This window comes from Crassostrea angulata, chromosome 3, assembly GCF_025612915.1.
Source record: "Crassostrea angulata isolate pt1a10 chromosome 3, ASM2561291v2, whole genome shotgun sequence".
Classification (NCBI taxonomy): Eukaryota; Metazoa; Mollusca; class Bivalvia; order Ostreida; family Ostreidae; genus Magallana; species Magallana angulata.
Window position 1 is genome coordinate 13,807,502 of NC_069113.1, and position 24,308 is coordinate 13,831,809.

The following is a 24,308-nucleotide window of genomic DNA, read 5'->3' on the forward strand; positions in this document are numbered from 1 at the left end:
AAATACTCTTCGTTCTTAAAATTTATTGTTTTTTGTCAGGCTTGAAAAAAGTATTACTAAAAAAAATATGAACCAAGCTGTACATAGGTTGATATCAATCAGAGTCTAAGAACTACCATGTATTCTCATATTTGACATGAAATGTATGGGACAAAGAAATTTGAAATTAATCATGATAGAGTTGTTGAAAAGTCAATAGGTTTTTATCTCCTCTTTTTTCATTGCTGTTAATCCCACTCAATGCATCAATAACCAAAACCTAAAACTTCCTTCTCATAAACATATATTTAGGTGCATGCTACTAGATTTGATTTGGGTTTATCAATGACCTTAATTAAAGGGAATATTTAGAATAAATATGGATATATCCTGCTTACTTTAAAATTTTCAATGACTGATAAATAGATAAAAGGAAGCAGCATAGCTATGAAATTTTTGACTGATAAATCATAAGTAAAGCATGCAACAATACATGGAGATATTAAAGACTGCAAAACATATGTCAATTAAGTACAGTATACATTTTCATAAATTCATTGAAATAGACACTTCTCAAAACATATCAAATTACAAAAAAGAACACAGGAAAACATGTAATGATTCTAATAGACCAAAACAAGTTAACCATTCATCAAGAGCATTGAAATGGATAATGGGGACTAAATATTTAATATTTCAGCATCATTACCTTGCTGCTCATTAGTATCTTTGATACACCCGATGCCACCAACCAATTACATGAATTCAGTATGCTCCAGCATAAATAAAAGCACATACATTAATCATATGGCCTCTTCACATGCACAAAACACTGCGTATGGTTCACATTAATATTGGCCAGTGACTATTTTGGGGTTGAGAGGAATTTCAGACAATTAACAAAAAGCACAAATGCACTGCTTCCACCACTACACTGGTACACAGAGAAATGTAGGTGGTAGTTGATCAGCAGTTCCTGTATATCCTTAACAAGATCAATAGACCCTCTTTATAACATATATTATGTTCAAAGGGACTCCTCGCTAGGGTTAATAAGAGCTGATAAATTGGCCGCATCCAACCCCCAAACATAAGATGCCAAAAAATTTTTTGATTGTACATGTAACTAAACAAAACTGTTGAATTGCAAACATGTAAACAAATTTATTTTAGAGAATTTTATTTTAAAACTTATACCTAAATGAAATGCTTCTTAGTTGTTGCAATGCACACAAATCATTGCAGACTTCTAATCTTTTTGGATCAAGCATTAATTTTAGGCATCATAACAGAGATTTTTGTTTGTCTATATCAGTATTTAATTCTGTGCCATCTACTATCAGATCTTAAAGTTTTTAATTACTGGTAATAGTTTTTGCTGTTGTATGGAACTTTTTTGTTTTTATTTTATAAAAAATTGTTACATGTATATCTTTTGCCCTCAACAAAAAAAATGTTAAAAATAAAAGTAGACAAAGTCATCAGAGAAAAAAAAGTATTCTACAACAGAAATAAAGTTAGATGTATATCACTATTGAGCACAGAGTATTTAGGGTTATACTAATAATATTATCAATACAATGTAAGTAAAATACTATTTTAAAATATTACTTATCAATTAATAAGCATGCGTTACACATACATAGAAAAACACTTTCACAGTGTCTAAATAGTACGTACATGTATCATAATTGTTTGTATAATGTTTAGCAAAGACTAACTCCTCAAGTTATTTTTCCTCTGAATCTGTGTTGTGCATTTAACAACAGGAGATTATAGATAGTATGGTCGCACAAGTACTAACTTAATTAATTTTCTAATGTTGATGGCTTAATAATTTTTTACAAAATCAGAGATACAGTAAAAGCAGATACAATTTGATACAAATTTCATTTCGATGTAAATTAGTCTGACATGCATCCTTCATGAGTCCTAATGTGTGATCCTAATGTATTTTAAAAATTATCCAAATATCAATTTTCAGGCACAGTATTGAATAACTGGTTGGTAGTTTCAATGGAAATTGGATTGGTAGAGAATGGTATCAAACTTCAGTCACATTTTGCAATAAAAAATTAATATATACTAGCAAGCTGGATATTTTGGAGTCTGGCATGCTTATCAATAATTGGTATCTACAATAAACCAATTGTCTCAGTGTCTCACACATTAAAAATTCAGTAGGATTTTAAATTATTATTGTACTCTTGAAAATGATGAATGATTAAAAAGGAAGCATTTGAATATACTTAATTTAAACTATCAGTAAAACTTTGACAAAGTTTGACCAAGTCAGATACAAAATGCATAACTGAGGGAATTCACTTGTAATATATTGTAAATTACTGTAGTCTCTGGATAAATTAATCAGCAACATTTTAACTATGACAACACCATTGACATTAATTGCAATAGTAAACATATCAAATTTAAGCATTACTAAACTTTGGATTGTCTATCTTTCTTGACTCATGTCGAGCGACCAGTTCTCGCCAGTGCATTGTTAGGTCATTTTTCTTATACAATTTTATGTGTTGATAAAATGATGAACCAATGCACTGCCAAGAAATGGTTTTCAGCAAAAACTGGTCGAATTCCAGTAAAATTAAATACTACTAGCTACATGTAGGCCTATACCCTTTCTTTTATAAATTTACTTTTTTCATATTAAACAGGTTGGGACCAATCTCCCAAATGGGATATAATAGCCCAAATTGGATATAAATTTAAAGTGCACAAAATAAAATTTTTGATAAAAATCCGCAAAAAGCAAAAAATAAAAATTTTTGATTTTGAAATTTTTGATGAAAATCTGCATTAGAACAGATGAAATACAACAACTTTTGGTAAACAACTTTATCTGTAGCTGTGCTATTATGGAGATTGATCCCTCAGTATATCCAAAACTTCTTGGGGATCAATCTTACAAACTAGACATATAGAAAAACTTCTTAACCAAAAGTTGTTGCATTTGATTCACATTAATGTGGATTTATATCAAAACTTTAAACTAAAATTATTTTTTGCACTTTAAACTTATTTCCCATTTGGGCCATTATATCCCAAACGGGCTATTATATCCCAAACGGGCTATTATATCCCATTTGGGAGATTGGTCCCAACCTGTTAAAATATCTGTTAGATCAAATTAGGTTTAATTTATATGAAATATTTACCTCAAAATTTATGAAATGCAATAAGAATATACTCTGAGAAAAGAAAAAATTGCGTATCATTAATCGTTTGGTTTTTTTCAGATTCTTTTGTTCTGTACTTGATTCATGAAACTTCTCATATGGATATCATGTCCTAAAGAAAGTTTGTCAACTTACACAAGTCCAAGAAACGTTTGAGAAAACCATTGCGATGTATTCAAAAAGTTGCCACCGAAATATACTTTCTGGAGGTCTGCTATATAGTGTATGTCAGAGCCTCCAAATGAATGAAACAAAAGGCAGACGAACTCCTGAAACTTTTCAACCGGAAGTACATTTGTTGTAGTATTCAGCAGCAAGAAAATGTAAGGTTTTGATTCTAATTATTTCCATAAACAAAAGAACTCACAATAAACAGGTTTATCATTATGATAATCAACCATATGATGGTATGTTTCCATTATTTAAGATCGATTGAAAATATTTGACCGAACTGGAAGAAAAACAAATGCGGGCCTGTTAAAATGGCGGAACACACATGTGAACTTGGAAATTGACAGACCGCTCGTGATATTTGAGATTCTCGCTGTTTTGTTCGTCATGTGGAAGAAAAAACTCATACATTAGCGAATTACGATTTCAAAAAATGTCTTTACAGAAAAAGGAATATCTATCATGCCACGAGCTTCTTAAAGATAGACTCGCAAAATTGGTTCTTATTGGTAGGCCTAATGATTAAATGAGAGAGAGAGAGAAAGAGTAAAATGAATAATGATATACTTACCTTTGATGCAGAAACTGCTATTAACAAAATTATAATATGTTTTACGGTGCTACCGTTGTGGCGAGCGTAGCAAGAAATTAAAAAAAAATTACATGTTAATGAGGCAGGTATCACATTCTATACTGAAATAGCTAATACATGCATTACAGATGGTTGATCCACCTCTAAACTGATCACGGGAAATATAGTGCGAGAGCACTGTGACGTCATCCATTACCTTTTTCGTCTTTGTTTACATATCTCGACTTATACGAAGGTATGGAAGTATGTAACAAATTTCTTGTGTCTCGCCAAAGCTTTTGTGGTACTCAAAACGTGTCTTCAACCCTTAAGACACTGTAAATGTCGGCCATTTTTGGCATAGCACCACAGATGAAAACATTAGAGAGCATTATGGGACGTAACTTCGCTCGCTAATATCTTGATTGTAAGGTTTAAAAAAACTGGTGCCTTTTTTTCTTTACAGATCTGCAGCTTACATTTATACAGACTGTATGATCAGAGTTGTTTGCAAAGCACCTTTAACTTTTATATTTAATACATGTACTTTCAGATGAATCTGATCCAAAGGAAGAGTCTCAAATACTTAAAAACTTCCGAAAGCTCTTTAGGATTAAAGATGTGAAGCAACAGATAGTTTGTCTTAAAGAGGTTGAGTTACATTTCTCATATAAATTCTGTGTTGTTTTTTCATTTGTCAGTGCAGTTTTTGTCCCAACCATATTATTTAAACAGCCTCATCAGTCCTAAGTGTTATGTGTTTTCTGCAATGCCAGCAACTGTTATACCTGTAATATGTAAACGGTGAGACTGTTGAGCAGATTTTTTTTTAGAAATAGACAGTACAGTTTGAATTTTGTAAAAGAGAGAACAAAATTCACTTGAAACAGACCCATTTTGATCCTTTCAAATCTTAATAGATCTAAATTTAAGCTCAGTTTTATTTATGTTTTGTTTTATGTTACTGTTAAATTATGACGTCATGTACCAGGTATTTTATACGTAAAACAACTTTTTTCTTCAAATATCAGAGCCAAAGAAAGACAATCCAAAGAATTCTTGCTTTCTTTCTTCAATATTTAAAAAATTTTATATGTTAATCAAAATTTGCAACTTTATGCAGTATGAAAAAGATAAGTTTTTTTAATGTTTATGAGGTTTTTTTCCTGTAAAAATTTGATAAGATGTACAGGAAACAAATTCTACCTCCAGATTAAAGCACAGTTATAACTAATCTGGTTTGCATAGTCAGTTATTTTCATTAATTTATTTACCTTTTGATTGAAACCTTGGAAAGTTTAGGGACAATAAACATCAATAAGTGCCTGTCATGATCGAGCTAACTTTTTCAAACAAAATGGCACCCAATATGGCAGGGCCCAGGAGCTGGAAAATTTTTTTTAGCTCTTAGTACCCCAGATTCAAATTTCATTATCACTGCTTTTCTTATATATGTGTTACCATTAAGGCTTACTTTGCAAGGCAGGCTTTTCCCGCCTCTTGTTTTGTTCGGTATAAATTAACAATTTCAGCATGTTTAATTAACAATTATCTTACATGGAAATAATGAATTCAACTGTATGCAAGGGAAAAACCAGAAACTATTAACTTAATATATTATTGAAAGTGAAATAATGACAGCTTACTTAATTTTTTTTAATTTGGAGTCACTATTTTGCACAGATTTGCACTAAAGTCCAGGAGGTTAGCAGAAGAAATGAATCTGACTCTGAATTAGAATTATCTCTAGAGATTCTGGTGGATATTTACCTTAACTGCTCCCCAAAACACACAGTCAAAAGATTACTGGCAAGGTAAACTAAGCTCAAAAAGTCAAAATTAACTAAAGGAATTCACTGTCAAATATTTACAGGTGTGTTTGCTGTTGATGTTGATGTATTGTGATAACTGCCTACCAAATTTTTTCCTTCATAAGTTTATTCACATTACTTTATTAGTTTAGAATACAAATCTAATTCCATGAATTATTATTTTAAATATTAACTTTCATTTGAAATGCCCACAACCATGTTAACATCCATTGCTCTGTTGGTATTGAGCCTTTCAGTACAGATAGCTGCAACATTTAAGGACTTACAAATTCATAGAATATGTATAGTATATGTATAAGATATATGTCTCACCACTTCATATTACACTAGTTTGAGGTTTTTAATTGCAGCACCTTCCAGAATTTCAGGGATGACCTGAAAACATTAGTGAGCACACGAATGGTGCATGAGGTCACAGTGAAGGTCACGGCTGGGGTCAAGGACATCCAAGATGGCAGGAAGACTGTCAACATGATCTACTGTCTGATGGAAAACTTTCCTTTGGGTGTGCATTTTTTATATCAATGTACATTGCAATTAGCTGGTCTTTATTTTTGTGTTGTGAAGAGAGTGATTTCAGAGTATGTTTTGAATTTCAGGTGAACATTGTCTCTCTCAAGTCTTTCTGCCAGGTATGATTATACAAGTGAAACTCTTCATAGCATAAGATCATAATTGAGTTATGATTATGCATGTCAAATTCTTCATGGTTTAAAACCATTAAGATCCGATCAAGCATTGGGGTATTACATGTATGATATATTCCAACATATGGGTAATACTTGTACATGTAATTTACCGGTAGTTGTTTAAGTTATTGTATCATATGAATTTCTTTTTCAGGTCTCAAATACTTATCCCAAGCTCTTGAGGAGTTCCTGGCTGCAAAAAGGTATAACTTCCTTGGTTTTACCAGAGAGTTGTCAGTTTATTATCAATATGTATCATATATTAATTGTTGATAATGATATTGGTACACAATAATTTTGGTCAGGTGTGAGTTGTCCCCTGTGGAGGATAATGAGATGATGCACCATTGCCTGGCCTGTATCCAAGCCTCCAGTAAGCTGCTACAGAAATGTGCGGGGAGTCTGGAGGGCAGGGAATCCGATGCACAAGGAGCAATTCAATCTGTTTCAATTGCCTTCCTTAACAACATAGTTGTGATTCTTAAATCAGGTATGTTTTGTTTGCTCTCCACAATACCAGCAGATACTCAAATGTATGTGCAAACGTTTGAAAATGAAAATCTTATCCATTTAGTCACACAGTATTTAATTTATTGAACTAATCAGAAGAGTATGTATTCCTATTTTTGAGCTGAATTTTTTTCTTCAGAGATTATAAACACTAAGATTTAAGCTTGGAGAAATAGCTTTTACGGCAAAGATTTGTGCACTTATGTAAGGTTTTGATTAGGTCTACCATAATTGTTTCAGAAAACTTCCTGCTGGACTGTAAGACCAGTGGCAGCATGTGTCTGACTCTACTGCTGAAGCTGAACCTGGGATCAAAAGCAACAGAACTGGTAATGCTATTAGCAGGGTTTTATTGGTGGTAATCATTATTGTTAACCATGGAAGGCATAGTTATTTAAAACACTTAGGCAACTCTATATAAAGCAGGAGATCTATAGTTCTTTGGGGGGAAAATTGGATGAGAGACCAAAGAGTTACAGTTCTTTGTGTACACTAAAACTTCTATTATGAAAGTTAGTTAAGTTAAATTCTTCTCCGTGCCATGAAGGTGCATTAGGCCAGTGCTTATCCCCGGTTTCCGTGGTGCTAAGAGGATGAGAGTCATTAGGACACCAGTTCATCACAGGTTACCCCCCAGTGTAAGGCGGTACCCAATATCACCATAGTGGACTGAGACAATGCAGATAGAGTGCCTTGTCTAAATGCACAACACATTACATCAAGTGACCACAGCCGGGTTTGAACTAGCAACCTTTCGGTTACTGGCCTAACGCTCATGACCACTGTGCCATTTGCTATTATGACAAGAAATGTAGTAATTGTTACTTTGGATATTTTTTCAGATTTTAGATGTCATTTTTCATGAAAATGTGAAGAATAAAGCTGAACCACCTGGCTGGATGTTACAGACATCACTTTCCAGAGATGAGCTATCCCAGCTCTCCCCCACTTCCTGTTTGTGTCTGTGGTTTGGAATTCTTGCTCAGCTAGATGTTTCAGATTTGCTATTACACAATGAAGACAACAGAAGTTTGCTACTAGATATCATGTTGGACAGAATATTAGATATGGGATCAAGGTTCGTAAATCAGAAAGTGAAATACATGTATAGAGGAGTTTACCAGTACTATGTATTGTAATTCTTAACTTGATTCACAAGCAATGCACAGAAAATGTTCATACATGCACATATCTGCCATAGATATAACACTTTACATGTATATATGTATATGTTTCATAAAGGGCAAACATCAATAAACTCTCCATTGTTATTAGGGATGTCAGTGAGTACTTAAAAATAACAATTTGCTATGCATTGTATTCGTATTTGTATTTCAGAAGCTGTGACACAACAGGAAAGCTACAGATGGCTAGAACTATTCACATGTGGACAACCAGAGCTCTGTAGGGCAAATTTTGTTTTGGTTTGTTCATGAAGAACACATTGAAGCACAAAATTAATTACAAATTATAATTGATGAACTGTATGTGTTAATGTTAACTCTAACATACCCTCCTTGTTCTGATTCAGTGAATGTTATTTGCACACTCTTTTCAGAGCCTGTGTGCGATCTGACTGCTGTGATCGAGTTGTGACCAGCAGACTGTCTGGCCCAGGGCATCTGTTACAAAAAGTACTCAAGTTTGTGTGGACAATCTGGGAGGACTCAACAGATGTAAGAGGAAGCTGGTTGAGAATTAAATTACTGTAAATTCGTAATTAAAAGCGAGGAATTAATATCCGTGTAAAATCGCGAGAAGCACATCTTGCAGATTTTGAAATCTCACTTCTATTTTTTGAACACATATAAACTATAATAAATAATGATAAAAATTTGGTGTTTGCGATTTAATATTTTATCGCTATTTGTTGAAAAACTGTTAGATCATGGAATTAAGTACTCATGTAAAATAAGGAATCAACAGTATTATATGTTTGCATTCCAAGTAGAAGAGAGAAGGGGCGTTTGGATTGGGCTCATTTTTTTTTTTTGTGAGGAGATTTTATGTTTGCATTGATGCAGAATTTGCTTATATATGTCACTTATAAATAGTTGATATTGTTTGTAGGTAATAAGGTTTACTGCTAAGGACATCTTTGAATCTCTAATCAAGGTACACAAAGCAACAACTGATGTTGAAGGTAGGAATATTATATGTATGTATATCTAAAATGTTTGACACCATATTTCATTCACATGAAGTTTAAAGAACTGGAAGTTGGACACATGTAAGTTGTATCGTTTTATCTCCAGCACCAGAGGACCAGTTCCTACTGGATCTATCCAGATCTTTGTTGTCTGAAGTCAGCTGGTCAAGCAAGGGGAAATATGGAACCCTAAGGATACTAGCTGAGAGTCTGAAAGTGTCCGCTCTTCTCCAGTATAACCCAGACCTAGCTCAGGACATCCTCAACAACCTCAAGGAGCAGACAGTTGCCTGCTATGTCAGTGTTTATGTTGATTTCAAAAATTTTTGTTTTGACTCTTGAGAATGAACCAAATTTCACCACTCAAAAATGATGAAGTCTTTGCAATGATGTTAAGGCTTTTTGATTTCTGTATCTAGGCTAGTGACCTGTACGACAAGCTGTCGACAGAACACCTGAAGGAGCTCTCCCAACCAGATAACAGGAAGCAGTGGCAGAAGATATGGGTGTGGCCTGTGCTGCAGTGCATGATGGGAAACAGCACACATCAGCGCACCTATGTTATTGAGGTACCAACAGTATCATGGGTGTTTTTCACGATACAATATTTGTATGAAAATCAATGGAAGTTTCCTTATTTGTATACATGGAATACTTATATGTATTTGGTATACACAGTCACATAGTGATTACCAATTGTTTATTGTACATGTAATGCAAAACTCAGTTATAACTCAACTGGGGTATGATATTTCTTCAGAAGGTCCATGAAAAAATACACTGTAATGACAACTTGTGAAAGATTTTGGACCACTTGATATGATCATTTGGGGACTTGTCTAATTTTATGATAATCTGTCAATGTTTTGTGTTTCTTAAAAGGAGTACTATTATAGCGCTTATTATGGTATACTTCTGAGTTCTTACCATAAACTTATTAATATTTAAGTTCTTTTTTTTCAGTATATCCTTCCAAAACTTCTGAAAACTGGGAAAGACACACTAGGCTGCATGATGTCATCTCTCTGTAACAGCAGCCAGTCTGGTAACATTGATTGTTTATAGGATTTACATACTTGGGAATAAACATAGGAATTTTGCAAGTGCAATCTATGTGATGTTCAAATAGCAAGCTAACCAGTGATTATTAAACTAGAAGTTTTTTTGTATTTTATTACTACATGTAATGGATATAACAATCATAACCCTGTATCAGCCCTCGATACCTGATATGGTGTGTCTTGTACTGATACAGGGTGTGATATTGAAATGTATGGGTATGTATCTTGTATTCTCTAGGTATTTCATTGTTAGTACTTGGCTTGTATGCATCAAACACTTTGATGATACCTAATATGAAATGAACAGTTACAGATGAGCAGCTGGGTGCCCTGATCATGTGTTTGAGGAGAGCGCGAGTCATGGGTCTGTTGGACCATGCTGTGTCAAAGTCGCCAGAGTTTTTGTATGGAGTGGTGAAGACAGAGCTAGTTAAACAAGCCCTGAGTCACACTGATGATCAGGTCAGGATTTTCTTGTTGCTGTTACCGAAACTTCATTTACAATATACAGGATGTAAATGGTAACTATTCTTTGATAACATGATATTTTGTTTTCCTAGGCTAGACTTGATGCATTTGCCTTACTCTGTGAAAACCACAAGACATCGGAACCAATCAACCAATCAGAATTTAGATTACTTAAATACTTCATTCAGTGGAATATGAAGAACCAATCACCATCTTTCAGACAACACATGGTAGCTCATATCAAAAAGGTAACTGTACTCCCATCTCCACTTATTTTGCATTGTTTGCAGAACTTGATTAAGCAGATATTTATTGCTATATACAAAATTAAAAAAAAAACACTTTTAATGACCATGGATTTTATTGTTGTGTTTGTAGCTTTTTCTGAGATATAAAGAAAGCGAGGGAGCTCTTTGTAGAAAGCTTAATTCTAAAAATAGACCCCAAGGGCTAGACACCACACTGTCATCCTACAAGGTAATACATTGAATTTAATTATTTTTCTGGTGTAAAATGTGTAAACTGTGTATCATATGAAGATTCTATATGCCAAATGAAGGTTTTCCAAATGGTTTTTTTAAGCCTTACTGGCCAAGGCTAATTCTTGCCAGGACAAGTTCTCACCATTGCAATGAAACCTTTTATTGTCCCCCGCCGCATCGTGGAGCGGGGACATAGAAATGCCGGGCGTCCGTCCGTGCATCCATGTGTCCGTCCGTCACACTTTTTTGTAAGCGCTCTCATGCCTACAAATTTTGACGGATTTTCAGTAAATTTATACCAAATGTTTATACCACTATTACCTTGGTCAAGTTCTTAAATCGGCATTGGTCGATACTTTTTGTTGGAGTTATGGGACTTTGACCACAATAATGACTCCGTTTTATCCAATAATTGACCTTGTAAGCGCTCTCATGCCTACAAAATTTGACGGATTTTCATTAAATTTATACCAAATGTTTATACCACTAATACTTTGGTCAAGTTCGAAAATCAGCATTGATCGATACTTTTTGTTGGAGTTATGGGACTTTGACCACAATAATGACTCCGTTTTATCCAAAAATTGACCTTGTAAGCGCTCTCATGCCTACAAATTTTGACGGATTTTCATTAAATTTATACCAAATGTTTATACCACTAATACTTTGGTCAAGTTCTTAAATCAGCATTGGTCGATACTTTTTGTTGGAGTTATGGTACTTTGACCACAATAAAGACTCCGTTTTATTCAAAAATTGACCTTGTAAGCGCTCTCATGCCTACAAATTTTGACGGATTTTCAGTAAATTTATACCAAATGTTTATACCACTAATACCTTGGTCAAGGTCTTAAATCAGCCTTGGTCGATACTAGTATACCGCTTGACCGGCGGGGGACCCAGGAATTCTTTTCTTGTAGTAATTGAACACACAAAATTAAGTGTTTGCGAGTGTAGATTACCGGTAATAACAAGAATTGGTCTTTGGCCAGTATTATAATCTTTATTAATGAATGTATAACCATTATATTACTGGGACCTGTTCCATTGCAGGCCTTTGGATCATGGCTGTTCCAGTTTCTGCTTCACTCCCTGTACCCAGGCTCAGCCTTTGCACGACGGACAACAGCACTGTCAGTTCTCTCTCTGATGGTGGATCTGTTGAGTCCTGCTAATGCTGGGGGTAAGTTAGCGTGATACAGTGGAATCATCATTGTTCGTGGTGGACCAATGTTTGTGGCTTTCGTGGGTAACCTTTGCCCACGAATTTACATCCCCCGAAGGTATATGCCAGCTTATGTTCATTATTTATTTAGGAAATAGAACTTGCTACCAATGAAATTACGTCCCCATGAGCCTGGAAATTTTGGCTACCCACTAACATTGACCCCCACGAAGAAAAATGATTCCACAGCATATTAGCCAGATGAATGTCCAATCCAAGCATTTTAAAAAGAACACACACACTGAAAAAGATATGCAATTTAAATAATGGCTTACCTTTTCATTTCATGAATATCTTAAGACCAAAAGAGTTTCTTAGTGTTTAGAATTTGATAATTATACCCCCGCTCCGAAGGAGAGGGGGTATACTGTTTTACCCTTGTGTGTCTGTCTGTCCGTCCGTCTGTCTGTCTGTCCGTCTGTCCGTCTGTCTGTCCGTCCGTAACAAAAATTTCTGTCGCATTTATCTCAGCAACTATTTATCGCAGATGCTTGAAATTTTAACACAGTGTTTGTTAAGGCATGCCATATCGTGGGATATATTTTTGTACCAATCGGACGTCAACTTCCTGTTAAATGACGACTTTGCTTATTTTTTAACCAAAATTTTCAAACAAATTTTCGTCAAAGATTTCTCAGCAACTGTTTATCGCAGATGCTTGAAATTTTTACACAGTATTTGTATAGGCATGCCATATCGTGGGATATATTTTTGTACCAATCAGACGTCAACTTCCTGTTAAATGACGACTTTGTTTATTTTTAGCAAAACTTTTCAAACAAATTTCCGTCAAAGAATTCTCAGCAACTGTTTACCGCAGATGCTTGAAATTTTTACACAGTATTTGTATAGGCATGCTATATCGTGGGATATATTTTTGTACCAATCAGACGTCAACTTCCTGTTTAATGACAACTTTGTTTATTTTTAGCAAAACTTTTCAAACAAATTTCTGTCAAAGAATTCTCAGCAACTGTTTATCGCAGATGCTTGAAATTTTTACACAGTATTTGTATAGGCATGCTATATCATGGGATGTATTTTTGTACCAATCAGACGTCAACTTCCTGTTAAATGACAACTTTGTTTATTTTTAGCCAAAATTTTCAAACAAATTTTCATCAAAGATTTCTCAGCAGCTATTTTTGGAGATGCTTGAAATTTGTACACAGTGTTTGTTTAGGCATGCCATATTGTGGGATATATTTTTGTATCAATCAGATGTCAACTTCCTGTTAAATAATGACTTTGTTTATTTTTAGCCAAAATATTCAAACAAATTTTCGTCAAAGATTTCTCAGCAACTATTTATCGGAGATGCTTGAAATTTTTACACAGTGTTTGTTAAGGCATGCCATATTGTGGGATATATTTTTTTACCAATCGGACGTCATCTTCCTGTTAAATGAGTACTTTGTTTATTTTAGCCAAAATTTTCAAACAAATTTTCATCAAAGATTTCTCAGCAGCTATTTATCGCAGATGCTTGAAATTTTAACACACTATTTGTTTAGGCATGCCATATTGTGGGATATATTTCTGTACCAATCGGATGCCAGCTTTCTGTTAAATGTCGACTTTGCTTATTTTGCATATTCACATCAGAGCGGGGGTATCACTAGTGAGCATTGGCTCACAGATATCTTGTTTGAACTCATTTTAGAAGATTTTATTTTATATATTTGATTGTGATATATATAATCATTTGCCTTGGTTTATTGATGTGAAATGTCTTGTGCATTCATAGGTTATGTTATATGGGAAGAGTGGAAGGGATGTCATATTCAGACACTAATGGAATGCCTGACAGACACATTTGAAGACAACAAAACAGAGGCCTACAAAGTACTGAGAAGCTGCTTCAGCCAGGGGCTTTACCTTGAGGTATAATTCAGACAAACAGTATACACATAGGAGATACATGTAGTTACTTTCTTCTCTCTTTGAAAAAAGTCATAACTATTGGGCTAAAAATGCAGCATAATACAGTCACATAGTTTAAATAGTAGACAGTAAAAGAGAGTCTATTATTTCATTTTAGAGAATGATCAATATGAGTGAGTCAGAACTGCTGGACATAGGACTGACATTGGCAGGCAGTAATCGTCCCCAGGACTGCACCACAGGAGCCTTCCTTCTGAGAATCCTGCTCCTTCAGCCTAGTATTCAAGATTTTTTCTTCAGTTCTCAGGAGATCCTCACTAAACACCTCAGTCCTTCTGCTCTCACACAGTGGGGAGACTTATTGAATGGGGAGCAGCGTTTAAGGGAGGCTCTCCAGAAACTCCCCCTCCAACCCTCTGAGTCCTCGGGAGGAACAGTCTTGTTGCTGTGGATTTTGTTGTTTTACCTCAAGGACCAGTTGCAAGTGGCAAGGACTGGATTGTTTATTGCAGCAGCAACCAAACCCATGTATCCCACATTGCATTGCATCAGATACATCCTGTTTGATGTTAATCTAAAGTAAGTCTTTCATATAAAGTCTATTCAGATGATGTATATCATGTAGTGAATCATATCTTTTGAATTTGTTTTGGTTGTAAAAGTTTGTTCTTAAAATGCCTATGTAATGGAATGAGCTATTGTATTTTAGGAAGCTTTCTAAAAGTGAAATGTTGCTATGGCAGCCATTAATGGAGGATCTTTTGTTCTGTTGCCTGGAAATATCTGACATCGTCTCTCCAGTGGTACAAAACAGCTCTCCCGAGGGAAACGTTCCAGAGGAGGCCATCAAAGGTAAACATGCATATTGGCAAGGTGCAGCTCTCATGCTAGAAACCCCAGTAAGATGTTTGGAGATATATCTGCCTTTTTACCTGTGTAGTAAAACACACAGCAAAGCGCCAATTTTAATCTGTTACATTGTATAACATAATCAGTTAGGAATGTTTAGTTTAGAAATAAGTTTCATCGCTAAGGGGAATAAAACTGACTGTAAATGTAAATTTCATTGCAAATGCATTTCATTGTAACCATCTTTAACTGTATGTGCATTTTGATTGCTCTATGTTATTTAGGTGTGGAGTCTATTTTTGCCTCGGAGGGTAAGACAGGCACCTCAGAGGATAAGGTAAGCGCCTCTGAGGCGGAGCGCTGTGTGGAGACTGTCACACTGATGCCTGAGTACCTCATCGTCTGCTGCTGGAGAAATGTCAAGGAAGTTTCACTGTTACTAGGACAACTGACATTTGAAGCACCAATCACAACACCTCATACATCAGACGTAGGACTCCTCACTGTCCAGCAGGTATTGTTTGATTTACTGAAGGTTGAACACTGATAGTTTCACAAAATAATTCCTACATATTTTGAATAGACTGTGTACTTTTTCTGCACTATATCTTGAATATGCAAGCAAGCATTTTGATAATTAAAGCTTTTCTCCCTTTTTTTCTGCATTCAAGAATGAAATAATAGGAGAATACTTCAAGAAGCAGTTGATGGAATCCATACATAGGGGAGCATTTGAGTTGGCCTGTGCTGGTTTTGTCAAACAGTGTGAAATGTTGTGGAGGTATGACTAAGAAATGAAATGTAAGAGAGGTGCGATTTTACATGATCTAAAATTTTGAATGTTAATTAGTTATTATTTATAACTTTAATATTTTAAATTTGCATTTAAAATGAAGTTTGGTGTGGGACATTAGAATTGTGCATCTGTCAATAACATCTCTAACTTGTTTACAGGTGTAACATTAAAACCCTCCATCAGCTTCCAAAGTTATGGTTAGACCAAGTCATGGCTGATGTAAAAAATGATGATGAAAACAACAAGCTGTGTGCCACCAGAAGAAGTGCCGGCATTCCGTTCTTTGTACAGGTAGGGATGTCAGGCAACGTAGAAATTCACTATCTCCGTAGTAATTCAGATGTTGAATGTTGTGGTTTCATTAATATTTGTTGGCATCAATTTTCATGGATTTTGTGAAACTCAGAGTTTTAAGGATCCATATAAAATTAGTGGATCAGAATTACCTTATTTCCACTAAATTGGTGGTTAGAAGATAGGATGAGGGAAAAGGTTAAATTTTTCTTTAATTTTCTGCAGACGTTGGTCAGTTCTGAACCTCACAGCACAGGTCGGCCATGTTTTAAGTGGACAGTGAAAGAGCTGTTACAGCTAGCTCTGATGGAGGATACTGTGTCTGGGACCCCCTCCAACTCCAAGGTATGATATATATATTCACCTATTCAGTCAAATGTTGTTCTTACCACTTCCCAAGTCAAAGGATATTCTTATATCACATTGAAAATACATGTATTAATAAAGTAATAGGTGGATAACACAACTGATACTTTGATGATGTTTGATTTTTAGGTTCATGCCTTGAACATACTGCGAGCCCTGTACAAGGATTCCAGACTGGGAGAAGTGGTGACTCCCTTTGTAGCTGATGGTTTGATGGCGGCCATATTAGGATTTCAGTCCCCTTTCTGGGCAGTAAGTTTGTTTTGTATTCTTTTTACTATTTCATTAAAAGTAATAATTAAGATTTCTGTAGGGAAATATTCGCCCCTGTTTTGTATTCGCCCCTTTCACTCTTGTTGTCAGGGGGTGAATTTAAGATTGGATAAATTCAAAAGAATTTTCAATTAACTGTGTTAATTGGAAAGAATGTCTATTTCTTACTGTGTTTGGATGAAGTCAAGATGGGCGAAACTATTTGCAAGTGTTCATGGGCAACAACAACAAAAAAAACAGGATGAAAATAACCCTGAATACAGTATTTTAATTCATGAACATTGCTCTGGTTAAAGTAAATTCCTAATTAAACGCGAGGAATTAATATCCGCGTAAAATCACGAGAAGCATCCTTCACGGATTTTAAAATCTTGCCATTATTTTCTGAGAGTTGAAAACTATAAGAAATAAGGAGAAAAGTTCAACGTACACGATTTTACATTCTCGCGATTTGATACAAACGAGTGGGATTGTGGAATTAAGAACTCGCGTGATATAAGGAATTTACAGTATTTAAAGTGCATTGGTTTTCGCAAAGCTCTGTAGCAAATTATAAATTGTATTTACAGGTGAGGAACTCCTCCACCCTTCTACTCAGCACCATGATCACCAGAATATTTGGAGTCAAGAGAAGTAAGGACGAATCCACTATGTCCAAGAAGAACTGGTAAGTGTTTCAACACAACTCCAGAAATGTCAAAGCAACTTCAGTGAAGAGAAAACTTTAAATGATTATTTAAAGCAATATGAGCTGCAATTTTCATGCTGAAATTTTTTTTTACGAAAATGTTATTTTCTACTAAAATGACAAAAGAGATCATGGTTTTTTTAACTTCTGTTAGCCTTATTTTTGTGGGAAAAGACATTAAGAAGCCTTAATCGAAGCAAAATTGAATTATTGTCGTCCTGTACAAAAATTGAACCGCTATATATTCCTCAGAAGATAAATCTTTCTTCTGACAAAAATGAATGAATTTTTCAAATCTTATTTATCATAAAAGTTTAAGTTACATACATACTTAGCATACTGGCAGGTTTTTTCAGCAAAATAAAATTCTAGAAAATATAGCTCATATTGCTTTAAGTGCAGGTAGATAAAGATGTAGGGTGTATTAATAACTTGACCTGAATTTCTTTACAGCCAGACAGGAAGACAGTTCTTCCACCAGTATCCGTCACTTTATCCTTTCCTCTTAGACCAGCTGGAAGTGGCAACTAGAAACATCAGGTAGATTGCATTTAACTTCATGAATGCAAAGAGATTTCTGTATATGTAGTGTGTGAAATTTTTGAATGGACTGAGGTAACTGTAGATGGAGTGTGAGTTTCTTATTCATTTTGTCCCTGACCTTACTGTTTTAGTGACACAGATCAGCTGCACCTACATCCTGGTTTGTACCCCGTACTGATGATTCTGGGACGACTATTTCAGTCTCCACTAGAGGGCGCTGATACCTCACTTAACTTGGCAGCTTTTATTCCATATGTCATCAGGTTGGTTATGATCTCCAAAATGTTTGATTAGCAATGTGTCGTATTATTTTCAGAAAGCCTTATCAGTGTAATTATGACAAAACTCCATGTTTCCATTATAATCACAAAGGTCAAACTTCACCTGTGATAATTAATGAAATAATGTAAAATTTCAAACCATAATTTGGTATCATCCAATTAAAGGTCTTTATAGGCTGTATCTCTGAGTTGTGGTAGACATTTCACTTTGATGGCAGATAACACTGGTTTTGTAGATGCAGTTCCAGTCCTGTTTTAAAAACGAGAATCATGGCTGCCAGAGCATTGCAACCTCTAGTACAGAAAGGTCAACTGAACTCTGTTATGATTCAATTATTGGACATGATCCCTGTTGAACCAAAGCATGCTAAACACAGCCATGTACATGGTGCTCTGATACAGGTAAGTGAAAAAAAATTATCCAATTAAAAAATTGGTTTAAAACGTTATGAAAGAGGCAATGGGGTAAAAGTTTTTGTGGTTTTGTAGAGAATTTTTGGTTTATTTACAGATTTTAAATATGCTTGAAGTGATACTTACCATGGCAGATGAGATTCAATCTATGGAGAGTTCAGTGTCAAAGTGGAAAGATAAAATGTGGCTTATTAGCAAGTAAGTCTTGTATTTCACAGTTTTTAAATAAATGCAAATACACATATTGGTAATTTCAAGTTTGTCATATTTTTTCACCTTCGATATTGATTACTGGTTGCTAATCCAAGTAAATCTTAAACATAATGAAACAAATACACAGATAAGAAAGAACTTGCTTATTCTTGAAGGTTGAGAAAAACTTACAAATGATGAAGACCTTGCAGTTGTTTCTTCATAATATCTTTAATATAAAATCTAGCTGTAACATTTGGAAATCAATTTTTAGGAAAAATCCATGCTACATGACAAAACAAGCAGCCTTTGAAGTGACAGAGAAAGTACTGTTGGTCATGGAACAGTTGTCATCTGCCCAGACCAATAATGTAACCAAAGAAATAACCAACAGTATGACAGAGGCTTTAAATGAAGAGTTCAAGGCGGGAATCCACAACAAGCAGACGTTATGTTGCGTCCCTGGATTTGTGGAGTATCTGACCGTCATCACAAAGCTTGATCTACAGATCACTTTAAGAGACGGCAAGTCCTCCTCCGCTGCGGACATAGCAACAAAGATACAATCCCTGCTAGGGTCAGAGCTGTACGAGGTGCGACTTGTCGTGCTTGATGTGCTAGCATCAAACTTCACTGCGCATAAACAATGCAAGGAGCATTCAGATCCACCAGCAACTTGTCCTGTCACCATGACAACCATGTCGTCTGCTGCCATAGATGGTGTGATGTCATTGCTTCCATATCTTCTGGAGAGGGCCCTTCATCAAGAACAACATTTTGAATGTCAAATAAAGGTCAGAATTTTTTTCAGAATGATTTGAAATTAGCACAGATAATTATGTGTAGAGTTTGTACACATCGAGTTTAAATAGATGTACGGTAGATGCAACATCCTCTGATCTCAATACACGTACATAAACTAAACTAATGTAAGTTATCAGTTTTAAAACATGACCCTTAATTACCATATGAATATACCAGTATTGTCATACATGTACTCAAAATATCCATTATAATGAACTATAATTTTGTTTAATTTTCAGGTTTTTAAAGTTTTAGATCTTCATCCCTTGTTAGAGTCCAAAGACTGGAAGGACTTGTGTGTTAGAGAAAGTTCTCTACAGGTACATATCACAGTCTTCTGCTTCTTTAGTACATGTATCAGATGTCTCCACCCACCTCTCCCCAAAAAAAAGAATAAATAAATAAGCCACTCACACAATAGTTTCTTTGTTTAGTATCTCACAAAGATATTTAGGAGAGGGAGGAACCTGCAATATCAATTTTATGGAGGAAAAATCTTTTCACATGCATTTGTATGTATTAAATAGCTTTCATTTAATTTTCCAGGTTCTTAAGCAATGCTTGTGTCTGATAGAATCATCAAGGAGGTAAATATATTTTATATATATACCGGTATACATTTTTGCAAAGACATATGCAAGTGCATTTAGTAAGCTATGTAGTTGGATAGACAAGTGATGCAGTAAATGTCGGTAGTATTTTAAGATATAACATAGAAAATAAATTACATGAGACATTTGATGGTTTCTTGTTAACCATCCAATTTCCGTGGTTTCAGGGAGGAAGTGAATGCTGCCATAATTAGATTCAGTCGGTGGTTGATACGGGATGTATTACAACACTGGGTAACTATGAATGGAATTTATATATACATGTACATGTACATTAGCAACAGCAACATGTACTAAAGTAACCTTTGCAGTGGCCATATTACAGGATTATTTTTTTTAATCTCAGGACGAAAACATTTTGATTGAATTAAACTACTGAATATATAAGATGTTAAGGCAAATGAAGTATTTAATAGCAAGAGACAAGTTATTTTTAGCAGGCTAAGATGTCAATTATGATTTGTGACGTAAATTCAGTAAGTTCAAAGATGATGGTCTGGACCATTTGTTAACCTTCCAGCAGACTTATGCACTTTAAATTTTTACTTGGGGTTTCAGATGGATGATTGCATGGAGACTGTCGATTCCTGGACGGCCATTTTGAGAGACAGTGTGGGGACAGAAAAGATCACAGACCTTCAGCTAAGTGTTGCCATGGTGATTCAACACAATGCCCTTGACCTCCTCAGGGAATGCCAGACGACATTAGGTTTGTTTAATGTCTTCATTCCTTAATGACTTTAATTATTGATAGGTGCAACATATATTTAGTTTGCCATCATACATGCATTCATGATTGATATCAGAGGATGAAATGCTAACTCAGTCCTTTGAAATTGAAGAGAATTTGATTTTCTATAGGCACCAAGAAAATGTTTGAGTTCTGGGAAATGCTGACCAACCTTCAGCAAGAAGATGACCCTGAGGTCAGAGAGGTCATCACCATGACGCTTCAACTGCTGGGGAATGCCAGAGGTTCTCTTAAAATCTTTTATCATTTTTTTTTCATTTCAAAAGGATAATACTGCAGAATTTCTTTAATTTAATGCAGTACATTAAATAAATTAAGAAAAATATGCATGTAAGTGTATGACCTTAACTTGAAAATCTAAGGGAATTTATGCTTTGTGTTGTACAATGTTCATCATCTGTTATATTTGTCTCTCCAGCTGTTCAGCCGTCCTTGACCTTGGACTACCTGGTAAGGTCATTCATTGATGTACATGCTGCTACAAAGGGAGTTAACTGCCTGCTGACCCTCATTTCATGGATTGTCAGCAATGAATCCTCAAGTGTAAGTCCTGGCCATGCCATCTGTTGTTTATTTGATACTCTGCTGTTGGTTGTTTATACTATTTGCATATTGCATGTCTACATTACCCATGAGGACTTGGAGGAATGCTGTCCTCAATTCTGGCTGCTTTTTAAAGATGAAGGCATGCATTGTCTAGAGCACAGTCCCTTGATGTTTCCTTTTGGCTGACAACCTTCAAAATTTCCTTTAGTACTTGTTAGCAATTTGTATCTATTCCAACCTTGATTGATTATTACGATCATCGATGACCTTGCCGAGTTGTTGATCTATAATAGTGTAGATATGGGGAGGAATCCTGTTCAAACAGTTTCCAATTGCAGAGAGATTGATATATTAAAGTGCAATCCCTGGATTTCTTTTGTAGAGCAGCAACAGATGAATTAACATGTACATATTTACTCACTAATAATAAATGCAATGCAATGTATCTCTTTGAAAGGGAGATAATTCAAATGAATTATGTTTTGGGTAATCTAGGTTACTTTTGCTTTTTTTGTCCTCATATGTATTTGTTACATTCATGTTATAATCCCAGTAGGTTTACAAAATGTTATGCTCGTTGAATACAGAGCAACTTTGTAATTCAAATTTTTATTCCACTTTTTAGGAGGGTTCAGAGCGGCTCTTTGACAAGAGTGAAATGAACGTGTTCCGAGAGGATGTTTTGTTTTATCAGATCATACTGAAGTACTGCCTGGCCCTAATTCAGCATGGACACTTCATAGCATCACAAACCAAGCATACAAACAACTCACAGCATCCAGAACCAGACTCTCCCAAGGAGAGTGTGGCATCAAGCTTCGACCAAGTTCTGTCACAGCTCTACCTAGTGGTGAACCGGGAGGAGAACGATATGGAAATGTCCATTACGACGCTGTCAATATTAGAATCAGATGTAAGGAAGGTCCTTGACCTGATCCGAACATTTATGGAAACAAAGTCCCCAAGTTCATTGACTAGTGACAAGGGGAGACCATTTATGAAGACTGGGGCATTTCAGGAGAGTTTGTTGGACCGATATAAGTGCCAAGTGCTGGGGTTCATCTACAAACTTCTCTCTGATTTAACTGGGCTTTCAAAGAATGATGATCAGCTACTAATATGTTTAAAGAACTTAAGTAAGGAAACAGAAAATTCTACTTATCCGAACTGTTTTGTTGCAAGTTGATAAATTGTTAAAGGAATATACTTACTAATTGTGCAAAAGAGTCAATTTTAGTATCATTGGTGCAATATTACATAATTTATGTCTTCGGAAGTTTCTATTAAAAATAAATTACTTATAATTCTTTTTTTGATTCTGATAAGAGAGAGAGAGAGAGAGAGTTCGGTGTTCTTCCTAGAGTTATCTCTCTTTTGGCGTACTTGCATGTCACAGGTGTTAATGAACGACGTTCGTTTTCTGCGGATTAGCAAACCTTTTAAATTAGTTATCATATTTCGTATTGCCAGGCAGATTTTCCGTTGATCGAATTTCATAACAGCATTTGCTGGGGAAGGTTCAAGGCGAGGTTCCCCCTCTATAAACACAAACAGGTCCGCTCTGTCCCCACATGTTTCTGAAACCAGAGATAGGGGAGATTATTCCCCTCGAGAGGAGAAATATGAAGCATAAATAGATTACCGGAATAAACAAAAACTTGCGCTCAGTGACATTTGTTCTTTTTTATATAAAAGGAGCAGAATTACGCGATCGTAGTCGAGCTATCTTTCATCGCTAAGTGTTGGTTCAAAGAGAAATCCGTTCGTAACTTTGTGTCCGCCCGACCGATATACGATGTATAACAGCTTGATTCGTAAAAATATTTTTCTTTTATAACTCGGTAAATGTTGCATATAGGTAATTTTGTTTTATCTCGCTGAAACACACATCGTCTTTTACAGTGATATAAATCATGTTTAATTTTTTTTTAAGCGGCTTACGCCAAAAGTTACATGTATCTGAAGCATTTTAAGAGATTTTGATTTTCCTTTAAAACAAAAAAGATTCAATGCGCATTAAGAATTATTTGAAATAAGTTAACATGTGTAGATCAATAATACCACGCTCTGTTATTTCTCATAAAAAATCACGATGTTGTTAAAAAATGCATTAATATACAGCGCTACCGAGGCAAATTTCCACATGGAGAAGAAATCAATATCGGTGTTTATTTATCACAGATTTTCTTAGTGTTTTTGTTGTAGAAATATACATTTTTATGGTCGTATATTTCAGTTGTAGGTTTTCTCTGTGTGAACTCTTTTGCTTCATGGTTCACACTGAATCGTGGTGAATCATGCCGTTATGATTTCCATCTAGTAATAAAGACAATCAAAAACATGCTTAAAAAGATAGAACCCTACTGAAGTTGATTTTGGAAAACCCCTTTCCCTAATCACCAGTAATTATGCTTTTTTTGACAGATTCTGAGTATGTTTGCGGAGACCTAGCGCATTTCGCGTTCGGCGTTTATTTTCTTTGACTGTGTGTAGAATCGCACCCAGCTTTGTCCTGACAATATAATATTCGAATGATGTTTATACGTCTTTAATAAGCTTAACATCTGGTTGCCTTCGATTAAAATCAGGTATAATAGTTTTTGGGGGTTATTTTTTTCCTTTTTACAGAAATTTGATATTTTACATTTATGAGAAAGTTCGAAAATCGCAAGTTTTTTTAAA

The 24,308-nt window shown here is 35.1% G+C and overlaps 2 protein-coding genes across 3 annotated transcripts in view; one reads left to right on the plus strand and one right to left on the minus strand.

Moving 5' to 3' along the window:
* Positions 1-3,460, minus strand: part of LOC128176064 (pleckstrin homology domain-containing family H member 1-like) — a 30,800-nt gene extending 27,340 nt beyond the window's left edge. For both annotated transcript variants that reach the window (XM_052842109.1, XM_052842108.1), the window contains exon 1: positions 3,312-3,460. The gene's annotated coding sequence lies outside the window, so the exon portion shown is untranslated. The remainder of the gene's footprint in view (positions 1-3,311) is intronic.
* A 198-nt stretch (positions 3,461-3,658) lies between these two features.
* LOC128177734 (thyroid adenoma-associated protein homolog) lies at positions 3,659-22,935 on the plus strand. The gene is made up of 40 exons (XM_052844567.1): positions 3,659-3,856; positions 4,472-4,569; positions 5,602-5,732; positions 6,101-6,255; positions 6,350-6,382; positions 6,594-6,642; positions 6,745-6,929; positions 7,190-7,278; positions 7,792-8,027; positions 8,288-8,353; positions 8,508-8,625; positions 9,020-9,092; positions 9,205-9,395; positions 9,518-9,667; positions 10,062-10,143; positions 10,467-10,621; positions 10,720-10,875; positions 11,006-11,104; positions 12,163-12,292; positions 14,082-14,218; positions 14,376-14,797; positions 14,928-15,070; positions 15,352-15,581; positions 15,739-15,848; positions 16,022-16,154; positions 16,383-16,502; positions 16,653-16,775; positions 17,366-17,463; positions 17,938-18,024; positions 18,159-18,290; positions 18,545-18,710; positions 18,820-18,920; positions 19,189-19,708; positions 19,958-20,038; positions 20,265-20,305; positions 20,497-20,563; positions 20,888-21,038; positions 21,191-21,304; positions 21,499-21,623; positions 22,252-22,935. Exons 1-40 carry the CDS (start codon positions 3,781-3,783, stop codon positions 22,810-22,812), a joined length of 5,934 nt encoding a protein of 1,977 aa, XP_052700527.1. The 5' UTR covers positions 3,659-3,780; the 3' UTR covers positions 22,813-22,935.
* The last annotated feature ends 1,373 nt before the right edge of the window (positions 22,936-24,308 follow it).

What these genes read in the sequence shown, in the direction of transcription:
- LOC128177734 (XM_052844567.1), top strand. Translation starts at nt 3,781, where the DNA reads ATGTCTTTACAGAAAAAGGAATATCTATCATGCCACGAGCTTCTTAAA. An exon ending in CGCAAAATTGGTTCTTATTG is followed by an intron (nt 3,857 to 4,471) that starts GTAGGCCTAATG and finishes ATGTACTTTCAG; the next exon opens with ATGAATCTGATCCAAAGGAA. An exon ending in AGATAGTTTGTCTTAAAGAG is followed by an intron (nt 4,570 to 5,601) that starts GTTGAGTTACAT and finishes TATTTTGCACAG; the next exon opens with ATTTGCACTAAAGTCCAGGA.